Source organism: Amblyomma maculatum, chromosome 3 (genome assembly GCF_055883805.1).
Source record: "Amblyomma maculatum isolate TAMU_Amacu chromosome 3, ASM5588380v1, whole genome shotgun sequence".
Classification (NCBI taxonomy): Eukaryota; Metazoa; Arthropoda; class Arachnida; order Ixodida; family Ixodidae; genus Amblyomma; species Amblyomma maculatum.
Window position 1 is genome coordinate 11558266 of NC_139346.1, and position 15007 is coordinate 11573272.

General features: G+C 47.2%; 1 protein-coding gene across 1 annotated transcript; it reads left to right on the top strand.

Annotated features, from left to right (window-relative positions):
• The first annotated feature begins 6341 nt into the window (after positions 1-6341).
• On the top strand, positions 6342-7980 carry LOC146194229 (uncharacterized). The gene has a single exon (XM_084597301.1). It carries the CDS (start codon positions 6448-6450, stop codon positions 7633-7635), a length of 1188 nt encoding a protein of 395 aa, XP_084453427.1. The 5' UTR covers positions 6342-6447; the 3' UTR covers positions 7636-7980.
• Positions 7981-15007: the final 7027 nt, after the last annotated feature.

Below are 15007 nucleotides of genomic sequence, written 5' to 3' on the forward strand. Positions count from 1 at the left end.
ACAAGCGTGAACGTTCCTACTCAGCCGACGCTGTGTGCGGCGAGCCGTGTATGTGATATATCGGACATTTCGAAGAGAGTTCTCGCTGATATTCAGCTAGTGCCGTCAGTGTTGTGTGCGCGGACTTGCGAGCCGCGATGGACTTTGTGTGTACGCCTGTGTACTTGAATCTGGACTCCCTGCAGAGTGATATTGCTGACTGCTTAGCAGACCTGGACAACAGCATACACCAATGTTGTGTTTTTTGATTTGCTTACTTCAGTGTATATGTTTTTCTCTGAGTGTCGCGGTGACGTATAGACATTGGCGCCCCAGCAGGAATGACATTGCTGTCGTGAAGGTAGTGTGGCCCTTGTGAAGAGTGATAGCAAACGCGGTTGTACTCTTAGAATGGGCGTGTAGGGCCGCGCCCAAGGATAATCACTTGCAGGTGCGCGTCTCTGCACGGTGCCGTCACCCGACTGTCCGCTTCTGGTATTGTAAAAGCGGTGCCCCCTCTTACAAGCATGCCGCGGGTGGGGAGAGCCGACTGGACCGTCGGCGCCCGATTTGCGGGACCGTTTTAGCCGGAAGGACATTCATGGGTACATGCGCAGCGGAACGTGCTGCTGGGTGCTCGCATGTATGGCACCCTTCGTACTGGCCGGTATCGAGCATCAAAATGACCCTTCGGCCCTTTTTTTTTTTACACCGCGACTTGGAGCAGTGCGAAAGGAATGTTATCCTTCTGCAGATGCGACAAAAGAGCCCCCGAAGAAGCATTCAGGAGTTGACTCGGGTATTGTGCTCAGAGCGGGCAAGCCAGAAGCTCCCCTTTAATCCGGCGCCAGGCCTGCAGAATGGCGGCTGGTTGATCTTTCCCTTTCCATGTCATTGCTCGTAGTGGTAAACACGGGTGGCGCGGGGCAGTGCACTGTGGAAAGGATTCAGCCAGCAGCGGCAGCGTGGATGAGGCGACGGTGTGCGGGAGACAAGTGGGAAGAAAGTCTCCCGAGAGGAGAGGGTTCGACACCCTCACTGGGAAAAGAGTTTCGCTGTGCTTTGTTTGTTTGTAATTTGTATTGCTAATGGGGCCCTGGATTAGAGGCTAAGGCCAACCCATGGGGCTGTGCTCATCTAGCATATTTCCTTATTGGACAGTTGATGTGTGGGGCTGGCCTCTGAAAATGACCACCCCTATTTCTTTGTTTTGTGAAGGTGTAAAATGACACGTGATCCAAGAGAGTTCAGTGCAGTCTGAGCTCCATGCGTAGGCATGTAACGCGGCTGTTCTGCTTAGGCTCTAACCAGTTAGCTCGAAGAGTAAAGTAGTGCAGAGTGTTGTTTTTGTAAATTCATTTCATGTTCGAGTTTTACTCTGTATATTATATGTGTCATGCTGTAAATATATGCTCTACCATCATCACCTTTAAGTGCGCCTCCCGGTCTTCTCTACGCCGAACTACATAACAGGAAGGGTTTAAAGAACCTTCCGAAAAGGAACGAACGACATAAATTCTAGTGGTGCGACAGTGAATGCGTGCGAAGCTATGATTATGGTTTAGGCGGCTAGATGTCCTGTGGGGGGGTTTTAGCTTTGCATGCATCGTGCGGGGATGTAGAAGACAGAGGCGAGATATGATACTGCGTGACATGAGTGACTGAACGGCGATGGACTGTTTCAGGGCTGTGATACTGGTTTTCTTTGAATAGAAAGAAGTTATAAATCGGATGGCGCGATTCTGTACAGCTTCAAGGTCGGTAGCGAGATACGCTTGGGATGGGTGCCGAACGGATGACGCATATTCTAGTTTGGGGCAAATGAAAGTTATATAGGCTAGTTTCTTTGGCTCTCAAATGACGTATCAGATAACCAAGTGTGCGTGAGGCTTCAGTGCAAATGTTTTGAATGTGGCTTACCCATTATAGTGATGGTGTTAGGAGCAGACCAATATATCTGTAGGATAATGCGAGGGTAATGAAAAGGGAGCCAATACTATCCAGATGCTGATTCACAGTGCGTTTCGTCGTGAACGTCATGGATTTGCGCTTTATAATGTTCAAGGAAATTGTTCAAGGAAAGGAAGAATTTATCACACCAAGAGGCGAGTGTATTAAGATCAGATTAAAGCAAGCATGAGTCTTTGGTCGCCCTAAACTCTCTGTATATGACGCAATCATTCGCAAAAAGACGCAATTTTGATTTTATATTACAATGAAGATTATTGGGATGTAGCGGTGGCGCAGCGGTGGAACATCCGCCTCGCATGCAAGAGGACCGGGGCTCAAATCCCGGTGCCACGCAATTCTCCACCGGACTAAAAAAAATTGAAATCCGCTTGTCGATGGAATTGCATAAACAGATTTCGGATGCGACCTAATGCCGGTGCACATCTCCGGCACCGCACTCCCTCACCAGAACAGGAGGTGGCCACCCTGGTGCAGTAACTGGCCGCGACCTCTCATGATACGCTCCATAAAACCCCGGCCCTCAGTCACCAGCGGCTGCGGAACAACTAACCACGGCGGCGGTCAGACCTGTGACGCAGCAGGGGGTGCTAAGAATTCCTAGCTCCGCTGGACAGGCCGCCATTGGACACTCACCCTGGCAACGTTTAACGCTAGAAGCCTATCTAGTGAAGCTAGTTTAGCAGTGCTGTTAGAGGAATTAGAGGGTATGAAATGGGATGTCATAGCCTCATAGGGCTTAGAGAGGTTAGGAGGCCGAATGAGGCGTATACTGTACAGAAGGATGGGCATGTACTGTGTTATCGAGGTTTACCAGATAGGCGACAGCTAGAAGTAGGTTACCTTGTCAATAAGTATATAGCGAGTAGTATAGTATTAGTATTAATGAGAGGGTAGCAGGCATCGTAATTACGCTTAATAAGCGGTATAAACTGAAGGTTGTACAGGCCTATGCTACTACATGTAGCTATGACGACCAGGCAGTTGAAAGCTTCTACGAAGATGTAGAATCGGCAATGCGAAAAGTAAAGACGCAGTATACTGTACTAGGAAAAAAAGCAGGAGACCAGGCAGTAGGCGACATTGGCATTGGTTCTAGGAATAGCAGGGGGGAGTTACTAGTTGAGTTTGCAGAGCGCAGTAAGTTAAGAATCATGAATACCTTCTTCAGCAGACGGAAGAACCGGAAATTGTCATAGAAAAGTCCTAAAGGGCGGACTAAAAATGAAATTGACTTCATAATTTGTTCAACCCCCGCCATTATGCAAAATGTAGAGGTAATCGGGAAAGTGCGAAGCTGTGACCACAGGAAGGTGGGGTCCCGAATTAGCCTAAATATGAAGAAGGAACGCAAAAGATTAGTAAGAAAGAAACTCATCAATGAATTTGCGATAAGGGAGAGGGCAGAAGAGTTTAGGATCTCGCTACAGAATAGATATTCAGCTCTAACCAAGGATGCCGACATTACCCTAGAAGCAATGAACAATAATTTCAGAGCTATCGTTACAGAGTGCGCGGTAGAAGTAGGCGCTAGGATAGTTAGAGAGGATACCGGTAAGCTGTCTAAGGAGACGAAAGATTTGATTAAGAAACGCCAGTGTATGAAAGCTTCCAATTCGACAGACCAGATCGAATGGGCCGAGATATCAAAGCTAATCAATAAGCGCAATGTGCATAAAGTGAGGAGTGTGCTTGAGTGCTGTGATCACACAAACAGTTGCGTAGCCATCCTTCAGTTGGATCTGGAGAAAGCATTTAATTGTGTCTCACATGAAATCCTGTTCTGCATACTCGATCATGTGAATGTAGGGTCCGTAGTCATGGCGTACCGAAGCTGCACAACAAGATTGACTGTAAATAAGAGTTTGGGGGCCCCCATAAACGTACAGCGATCGGTGCGCCAGGGTTGTCCCCTCAGCCCTCTGCTATTCTGCATTTACATCGAGACACTGGGTTTAAATATCATAGAAAACGACAAAATTCGTGGCTTCACATTGCAGGCACCGAAAAACGACCGAATGATTTCACTACGGATCCAAGGTCACCCTTTCAACATAACAGTTATCCAAGTCTATGCACCGACCACTGCTGCTGAAGAAGCTGACGTTGAGAGATTTCATGCGGACCTACAATGCCTTTTAGACCGCACCCCATCATCAGACGTCGTTTTTCTCATAGGAGACTGGAATGCTAAGGTCGGGAGTGAAGAAATATCCGGAATTACAGGCAGGTTCGGTCTTGGTGAGCCAAATGAAGCTGGGCAGAGGCTAGTAGAGTTCTGTCAAGAAAACAACCTGACCATAGCGAATACTCATTTTCAACAGCACAAGAGGCGCCTGTACACATGGATTTCACCGGACGGTCTGTACAGGAATCATCGATTATATTATTTGCCGGCAGAGATGGAGAAGCGCTATACAAGCAGTAAAAACAAGGCCTGAAGCCGATTGTGGCACCGATCACCAGCTTCTTGTTGCCAAAATTAAGCTTCGATTGAGGAAAACGCAGAAAACTAGAAGGCCTTTCAGGTATGATCTGGATCAGATTTCATTAGAATATGCTGTGGAAGTGAGGAATCGATTTCAAGAATTAGATCTAGAAGACAAAGAGCCCGAAGAGAGGTGGACTGATGTTCGTGATATAATACAAGAAGTTGCTACTAAGTTAGATCCAAAGCAAAAGAAATGCAAAAAAGCAAACTGGTTATCTGAAGAGGCTTTGCAAATAGCTGAGGAAAGGAGGATGGCAAAAGGTAAGGGGGAAAGAGAAAGATACAAGGTTCTCAATACGGATTTTCAGAAAATAGCAAGGAGAGATAAGAATGCCTTCCTGAACATACAGTGTCAAGCAGTTGAGGACAACAGCCAATTAAGGAACACAAGAGCTCTGTATAAGACAATCAAAGATATCAAAGGAAACTTCTGTGCTAAGCTGGGCGTGATAAAGGACAAACGAGGCAAGGACCTCACTGAAGCCTCAGAGATAAAGAAGAGGTGGCAGGAATACACTGAAGAACGGTACAAGAAGGACCCGGATGTGCAAACCCAACATAGGACGGTTGTGATTACTGATCTCGAGCCGGGCATCCTGAAGAGTGAAGTTGAATGGGCCTTAGCCAGCCTTGCTAAGAACAAAGCTAGCGGAATTGATGGTATTCCAGCTGAGTTGCTTCAAAACCTCAACCACGATGCTGTTAACACACTGCATACATTATGTCAAAATATTTGGACAACCCTGCAGTGGCCACAGGACTGGAGGAGGTCAGTTTACATCCCCATTCCAAAGAAAGGCAGTGCCAAAGATTGTTCCAACTACCGCACGATCGCGCTTATTTCGCATGTTAGCAAGGTGATGTTAAAAATCCTGTAAGGTAGGCTGCAGCAGTATGTGGATCGGGAGCTTCCGGACGTGCAAGCTGGGTTTCGCAAGGGCAGAGGAACTAGAGACCAAATTGCCAACCTTCGCTGGATCATGGAAAAAACAAGAGAGTTCCAGAAACCCATTTACTTCTGCTTTATTGATTATGCGAAAGCGATTGACTGCGTAGATCACAGCAGATTGTGGCAAGCTCTCCCAGAGATGGGAGTTCCAATTCACCTCATATGTCTCCTCAGGAACCTTTATGAAGGGCAAGAGGCTACAGTCAGAACTGGGCATGGTCTTACTGATTGGTTTCCGATTGGGAAAGGGGTGAGGCAAGGCTGCATACTGTCGCCCTGCCTATTTAACCTATATGCAGAGTGCATCATGAGGAAGGCCTGTCTGGAAGAGTCTTCAGCTGGAGTGAAGATTGCTGGAAAACGTATCAACAACCTTAGATATGCGGATGATACCACTTTAATGGCAGAAAGTGAAGTGGAACTCAAGAGACTTCTGATGCGCGTACAAGAAGAGAGTGAGAAGTTTGGGCTTAAACTGAACATTAAAAAGACGAAGATCATGGCGTCTTGCCCTATCAAGTCCTGGAGCATCAATGGACAAGAAGTCCCCGCAGGGGGCACCTGTTAAAGCAGGTGTTTGTGTGTTTTGTGCGACACCACGGACCCCGAGCACCCACGCTTAGCCGTGCGTGGCATCGTCGTGTCTGGGGAAAAGGGGATCCTGGTGGTTGAGCTGATACCGAGTGTTTGGACCTTCAAGGCCCCTCGGCGGAGGCAACACACCACTTTGGCCCACGCTTCCCATAGACGGCACCTCCAGGCTGACCCACCTGGGGGAAATCGGCAGTCGCCCTTTCCTATCCTCCCCCCCCCCATCTTTCGCTTTCCTATCGTCTGTGCTAAAGCTCTCCTGTCCTCTACTCTCTTCTTAGTTTTTCCTTACTTCCCGGTGGCGAGGGTTAACCTTGTGTGGGGTAACCACCCTGTGTTGCACCATATTAGGTTATAGTTAAGATGTACAGCTGGCGTGGGCAGGGTGCTTGCTCAAGCTCCTGTCTCGTTCCCTTGTTGGACTCCATGGTGGGTGGCTGGCATCATAACCGAACAAAAATTGAATTACATGGCCTCCTTTATTTCTAAAACTGATCGCCCTCCCAGTAAGAGAGGGCGCACCGATGTGACAAACAAGTTCTTTACGAAACATGTCAACAGCTTTCCCCACTTCCATGTCGTGCACTCGGAACACCCAGAAAAAACTGCCCGTCAGATCTCGCCATTCCTAGTGACAAAGACGCTCACAGGTACCATAGGTCAGGGCTACAAAATTAAGAAACTACCAAATGGTGACCTCCTCCTAGAAGTGCTGTATAACCATCAGAGTGAAAAGCTAACAACCGTTACGTCGTTCGGGGACATCCCTGTCTCAATCAGCCCCCACAGGTCACTCAATACAGTTCGTGGAGTCATTTCAGATAATGATCTCAAATTTGTGACTGAGGAGGAACTACTAGAAGGACTAAGAGACCAAAATGTAACCAATGTCTATCGAATCAAAATCAGGAGAGACAATAACGAGATTCAAACTAAACACATTGTGCTAACATTTGCACTGAGCACCCTTCCTGACTCAGTTGAAGTAGGCTACCAAAAACTCAAGCTCAGACCGTACATTCCCAACCCACGCCGCTGCTACAATTGCCAAAGATATGGCCACAGCTCCCAGAGCTGCCGAGGCCGCCTCACCTGCGCAAAATGTGCCTCCAACGAACATAGCACTGACAACTGTCACACCGAAGCAAACGTTTGCGTAAACTGTGAAGGCAATCATCCAGCCTACTCACGATCTTGCCCTACATGGAAAAAGGAAAAAGAGATTGTAACCTTGAAAGTAACGGAGAATATTACTTTCGGAGAAGCAAGAAAGCGGCTTTCGTTGGTGCAGAATCCAACTTACTCTGTGATGACGCAACAGGGCGCAGCGTCATCGCAGACCTCGGCATCTGCCCAGGTCACGTCTAGTGACCGTGGTGCAGGGCCATCCGCGCCCCCTGTGGAGGTAGCTAGTGCTACTCCACTATCCCCAAAACAGGTCACGCCGACCCCCAGGTCAGCAGGCCTAAAGGCCTTGCCCCAAGGGGCGAGGTCAAAAACAAGTGTATCCGTGCCTTCTGCACGAAGGTCCAGCATATCTGAAGATGTGATGGACACATCGCCCCCCTCGCCTCCGCAGCAGCGGCGGCAAAGCTCTCTCGAGCGTAAAAGAAGGGACAAAATCCCAATAACGGGTCCAAAAAACCCAACAACATAGATTTTCAACCCTATCCCCAACTAACCCGCCACCATGGCATTTCTAGTTCACTGGAACTGTCGCGGGCTCTTACACAACTACACTGATATAATTGACATTTTAAATTCATTTTCTCCAGTTGCGTTGTGTCTCCAGGAGACCAATCTCGGACCACAGAACAAAAACTTTCTTAAAAAATATCAAGTCTTCCGTTGTGACCGACAGAATTCAAGCAGGCTCTCCGGAGGCACTGCTATTGTGGTCCAAGGTGGCGTTGCGACACGAGGAATCAACCTTAAAACCTCTATTGAAGCTGTTGCAGTCACCGTGGTGCATTTTAAAACAATAACAATATGTTCTTTATACATCGAACCTCATTTCACTATCGCACTTAATGATTTACAAGCAATTTTAATGCAACTACCGGAGCCATATATTTTAGTAGGGGATTTTAATGCTCACTCATCCTTTTGGGGAAGCGAAAAAACGGACGCCAGAGGTCGGATTTTAGAAGATTTTATTCTCAACAACAATGTTTGCCTCCTGAACACGGGCAAACACACTTACTGTTCTTCAAGCACTGGAAAAATGAGTTGCATTGATTTGTCCTTTTGTTCACCAAGTCTTTTCACTGATTTTAGATGGAATGTTATTGACAACCCTTATGGAAGCGATCATCTTCCCATCATTATCAGTCTAACATCGTCACCATTAATCACCTTTACTAAACCACGGCGTTGGAAACTGTATCTAGCCGACTGGGCACTCTTCCAAAAACATGCCGCTTTAGAAAAACTCTTTTCGGACAGCCTCGATGTCAACGAGCAAAATGAAAAGTTCACGGAATGTATCATTGCCGCTGCTCATTTAGCCATCCCCCAGACTTCGGGAATAGTACGAAGGAATGGAAAGATATGGTATACAAAGGAATGTAGAGAGGCCAAAAAGAAGCAGAACAAAGCCTGGGGAATTTTTCGTCGATACCCTACACAGGAAAATCTAATTAAATATAAAAAGGCAAGGGCTAAGGCTCGAAATATTCGACGTGATGCTGAAAAAAGATCTTGGCAAGGTTATGTGTCTTCAATAAACAGTTCCGTCACAGCAAAGAAAATGTGGGAGCAAGTCCGCAAACTCGATGGCAAATTCTCTCCTTTTGCAGTTCCTTTCCTTACACCCCCTGATGCACAAACAAGTATACTCGAGCAGGCTGACCTATTGGGAGAACACTTCTCTCATGTTTCTAGTTCCCTACATTACACAGACTCCTTCTTAAAGTATAAAAACACAGCAGAAAAACAGAGACTTCCTACAAATGGTTATACCAACGAGCCCTACAATAACTTAATTACAGTTCAGGAACTCCATAGAGTATTAACTAATGGCAAGAAAACTGCACCAGGCCCCGATGAGATACACTATGAAATGCTAGCCCATCTGTCCGAACCTGCAGTAGAAGCACTCCTGAAATTTTTTAACAAAATCTGGGTGTCAGGCAAAATGCCTGATGCTTGGAAGAAGGCTGTCATTGTACCATTCCTGAAGCCTGGAAAACTGCCAAACTCTCCTACTAGTTACAGGCCAATAGCCCTAACTAGCTGCCTTGCCAAATCATTCGAAAGCATAGTCAATACCAGGTTAATGTTCATTCTTGAAGCTCGTGAACTCCTTGACACCCACCAGTGCGGCTTCAGAAGAGCTTGTTCAACACTGGATCATCTAGTTCGGCTTGAAAACACAGTCCGAGAAGCCTTCATACATAAACAGCACTGTCTCGCAGTTTTCTTTGATATGGAAAAAGCGTACGACACCACCTGGCGATTTGGGATACTTCGCGATCTGGCAGATCTTGGAATCCGCGGCAGAATGTTGAACTGCTTAAAAGATTTTTTGTCCGACCGCTCGTTCCAAGTACGCCTCGGTTCTACACTCTCGAGGAACTTTACACAAGAGAACGGAGTACCGCAAGGATGCATATTAAGTACTACACTTTTCATTGTAAAAACGAATTCCATAGCCAAAGTAATCCCACAGTCTGTTATGTACTCACTTTATGTTGATGACCTCCAAATCGCATGCACATCATTCAGCCTATCGACGTGTGAACGACAGATACAACTAGCATTAAAGAAACTGAGTAATTGGGCAGATAAAAATGGATTTAGGTTCTCGCCTCAGAAAACAGTTGCCGTTCTTTTCTCTCTGAGGAGAGGCCTGCAGCTAAATCCCACCCTGCACCTAAATGAAACCATACTCCCGATAAAGCAAGAACACAAATTTTTAGGACTAACGTTTGACAAGAAGCTCACATTCCTCCCACACATAAGCAGCCTGAAAGTCAAAGCCTCTCGAGCTCTCAACATCCTTAAAGTACTCTCAAGGAGACACTGGGGCTCTGATAGGACATGTCTTCTCCATATCTATCGCTCAGTGGTACGCTCCTGTTTAGATTACGGGTGCGTGGTCTCTGGGTCAGCGAGACCGTCATACCTTAAACGGCTGGACCCAGTACATAACCTGGGTCTGCGTCTTTCAACTGGTGCATACAGGACATCGCCGGTGACAAGTCTGTATGTAGAAGCAAACGAACCGCCACTAAAATACAGGAGGACCATGCTTACACTTTCATATGTTCTGAAAATTCGCTCGTTACCGAAACATATTTGTTACTCCATACTTACAAACTGCCCCTCAAGAACACTGTACATCAATAAACCTCGATCCATCAGACCTCTCATACTCCGTTTTGAAGAGCAGTGCCGGGAACTCAACTTGCTGGATGCACTTCCTGATATTGCACGGAGACCTGACCCACTGCCACCTTGGTACAACTTCACTGCTGTGTGTGACTTCACATTAACTCAATTTCGCAAATCACAAACACTGCACGAACACATAATACAAGAGTTCTTGGCATTAAATCAGAAATACAGTGATCACAAGGCATGTTATACAGATGGTTCAAAGACAATATTTCATGTAGGCAGTGCAGTAATAGAAGACGAACAGGAAACAACAGTAAGGTTACCACAGTGTGCCTCAATATTTACTGCCGAATGCTACGCCTTATCCCTAGCAATAGATAAAATAGTCAACAAAAACATCAAAAACAGTATCATCTATACAGACTCTCTGAGCGTACTCGCATCACTACATCAAAAAAATGCTATAGAACCTTTAGTAGGGGACATAGTCCATTATCTAGTGATAGCAAAAACACAAGGACTTAATATCAAATTTTGCTGGGTGCCAAGCCACGTTGGAATCAGCGGTAATGAGAGGGCTGATGCATGTGCCGCGGCCGCCTCCAATGCTCAAGTACAGAAGGTGAAAATTCCACATAATGACGCCATAAAATTCATACAAAGAACACTGAGACAAAAATGGCAGGCTGCATGGGATAACGAAGTTAATAACAAGCTACACCTAGTAAAGCCAGTTATAGAAGAATGGAAAACATGCAGCCATCAAGAACGTTTTATTGAAGTAATCTTATGCCGCCTTCGTATCGGACACACCCACCTGACTCATAACTTCATCCTAGCAAAGAAAGACAAACCCATTTGCGAACACTGCGGAGAGGTGGTCACCATAAACCACATCCTAATATCCTGTATAAAACTCGATCAACTTAGAAAAAAGCATTTCCGACAGTTCTATGACAACTACATTCCCTTACATCCTAGCTTACTCTTAGGAGAAAATTCACTGATTAAAACGTCTTCTGTCACTGATTTCTTAAAAGATGCCAACATCCTAAACCTACTCTAGTGTATTAAAATAATCGCTCGCTTCCTTTCACCAAACAGATACGCAAACCCGAGCTTGGCGCATGATGGCCTTAGCTGCCTATGTGCCACAAAACACAACACAACACAAACAATGGACAAGAAGTGGAAGCTGTGACAGATTTTCTGTTCTTGGGCGCCAAGATTACCTCGGAAGGAGACTGCAGCCATGAAATTAGGAGACGGCTGCTTCTGGGAAAGAGAGAAATGGTTAGCCTTGACCGCCTAGTAAAGAACAGAGACATTAGTCTGCCAAACAAGATCCGTATAACCCATGCTATGGTCTTTCCAGTTGTGATGTATGGATTGGAGAGTTGGACTGTGAAAAATGCTGACCGCCGAAAAATTGACGCGTTTGAATTGTGGTGCCGGTGAAGACTCTTAAGAGTTCCTTGGACTGCCAGAAGATCAAATCAGTCGATATTGTCGACCATAAACCCTGACTGCTCATTGGAGGGTCAAATTTTAAAGTTAAAGCTCAGCTACTTTGGTCATCTGATGAGAAGAGAGGAGTCGCTGGAGAAAGATTTGATGTTGGGAATGGTTGAGGGTCGCCGGAGAAGGGGTAGGCAGCGAACGCGATGGTTAGATGGCATTCTCGAGGCATTGCAGATGAAGCTATGTGATGTTAAGAAGATAGTGAGAGACAGGAAAGCGTGGCGTGACATGGTCCATAGGGTCACGAAGAGTCGGACACGACTGAACGCCTGAACTGAACTGAATTGCACGCTGCAGAGGTTAACCTTCTGGCATATGCGGACGATGTGGCTGTATTCGCAGTGAATCGCGAAGGGATAATCGAGGCCGTGTCGTCTGTAAAAGAAATCACTAAGGTTTCAGGGAGTAAAGTTAATTGGTCAAAGTCCCTGGGGCTTTGGCACGTAGAATGGCCAACGACGACCGAGACGTTCGCAAACATGTCCTGGGTGACAACACCAGTAAAGCACTTGGGAGACCCACTAGATAGTTATCGCGATAGCGAATCGTACTGGAGGGCACAGACTCAAGCTATGCGAGGAAAGGTGGAGGGGTGGAAAGGGCAACAATTGTCAGTTTTCGCCAGGGCCACAGTGTGCAATATGTTTTTTATGTCTAAGCTGTGGTACGTGATGCAAGTGTTGCATTGTGCAAGGATGAACGTACAGAGACTGCACCGGATATTTGCCATTTTTGTGTGGGCAGCAGAATGGCAACGATGTAGCCGGACCAGTTTGTTTAGGCGGGTGAAGGACGGTGGACTTGGTTTGGGGCATTTATTTCTACGACAGAATGTCAGCAGACTTCTTTTTGTTCGCGATGTAAAAGATCCATTTTGGCGTACTGTGTGCCAATTAAGGCTCGGAAATGACTGCCAGACTGTTGTCTCGACCGAAAGTGTATCGGGACGCATTTTGTGTCGCTAGTGTGCGATTCCTGTCTGTTCGATTTTCTTATGAATATTTATCTTCTGTTAGCAGGAAGAAGCTGTACAAGGATTTGTGTGACGTAGTTCTTCCCATACCAAAGTACAGGGCCTTATACAGTGGAGGACCAGGACGCGACGTACATAAGCGGGTGAAAGCGAGGCAGGTGCCGTCAAATGCAAAAACTTTTTTCTTTAAGTTACACACGGAAACACTGCCAGTAAAGAAGTTCTTGGAAGGGAAGAATTTATTTTTACCTTGGGGTTCGCATTGCTTAATTTGTAAGCAGCCAGAAACTAGAGACCACGTTTTTCTACATTGTTGGGAAAGGGTATACTTTTGGGATATTTTACAAAGGACATAAAAAAAGGAATTTTCATTAGACTGGCATGGTATTAGGTACTTGCCAGTAAAGAATGAGGGTGGGGCGCCATTTGACCTTATTATGCTAATGGCCCTCCACTGTATTTGGTGCTCGAGAATGGCTAGATACCAATGCGATCCTGACGCACGGCCAGCACGGATCTATTTTCGGGAAGGCGTGAATAGATATATTGAAATTAAGAAACTTGCTCCTGAAGCTCCCGAGTGGCTCGAAAGATTGGAGCCATTAGTGACCCTAAGAGAATTTTAGCATGACGACACCACAACCCACCTGGCTGATTGTTGTATTAATGAATGCTCATTGTGCCCTGTAAGTGGTTTTGTGTATTGTGCCGAAGTCAGGCAATAAAGAAAAAAAAATAAGGGTAGATGGAGAATACCTTAGTAATCTGCGATTTGCTGAGGACATTGCCTTGCGAAGCAACTCAGGGGATGAACTGCAAATAATGATTGATGACTGTGGTTTCTACGTGGGCATAGGCCACCAACCACCGCGGGTTCGAGCGTCGCGCGAGCCGAAGACCCGATCAGCCGTCACCACGCGCACACTGAAACACCGCAGCGCGCACTCAACCTCCACCGGGAGGAGAGCACTGTGCTGCAAGGACATAAGCCTCCAAGTTCACAAAGGAGACGTTTATTGAAACACCATCCTCCAGCGGCACACACACACACGCACACACATACACATATATACAAAACGCACATACACACACATACTCAGTCACCTTGTCAAGGGAGCGCGCGAGGAGCAAGGCTCCTCTGCGCGCACGAAGTGACACGGAGTGCGCGCCGCAAGCACGCAAGGGCGTGCTGGGATCTCTCTCTCTCTCTCTCGCAGTGACCAAAGGGTTCCTTTAAGAGAGAGTGGGCAACCACCGCAAGGTACGCCTGTCGCGGATCGTTAGATCACGATCGACAGGCTCGAGTTACGCTCTCAGGTACGACCCGGAGCATGACGAACTCGAGTACACACTGGTCTGCGCGGACAAAGGCCGGCAGACAAGAACAGTTGCGTACGCACCTTACGATGTCTCGGAGGGGTCTCCCTCTGGGCTCCGCTCGGACGGTCGCGCGAGCGCGGCCGTCGAAGCGGTGCCGTGTTCCCTCCAAAAGGCGCCAATGGGAACAGCCACTGGGACGCCAGGGCGGAGCTGTGGCCCGAACGACAGTGACAAGTCGTCCGAGCCTCTCTCCGCCGCCTCAGGCGGGAGAAAGGGAACGAGGAGAACTAGTGGGAAGCGGGCGGCGGCCGCGCAAAGGGCAGCCGCAGCAAGCCCGAATCCCACATCCTCCTCTCCTTAATTGCCCTCCTACCCATCAGCGAAAGCACGCGGCAGGTCCCCAGCATGAAGAAAAGAATGCTATCCTCACGCAACAAGTCTACTACGCTTCAGCTCCAGCCAAAAAGATCTCGAAAAGACAGACACTCAAGAAAGGCAAACGTTAGCAAGGCGCACAGAAAAAAAAAACAAGAACAAGATGGCATGAAGAATAATGTACAAAGTTCCGAAGGCTAAGTAACAACGACTATGTACAGAACAGAATCATGTACAGAACAACCATGTACAAACACAACTATGTACAGAAGTTCCAAAGTTCGTCGCTGCACCTCAGGGAGCCTGCGGTGACTCACCGCTCGTTGACTTCTGGGTGGCCAACGTTCATCCTTGGCTGCAAACGATCTCGGACGGTGGTGGTACAGGTTAGGTGCAGAGACAGCGAACCCGCCGAAGGGGCCCCGGGTGTGGAAAGTCCGTGCTCCGTGGCGATCCAAGGCGCACATGGAAAGACCGCGTGGGGCTTCCTTTCCACCGC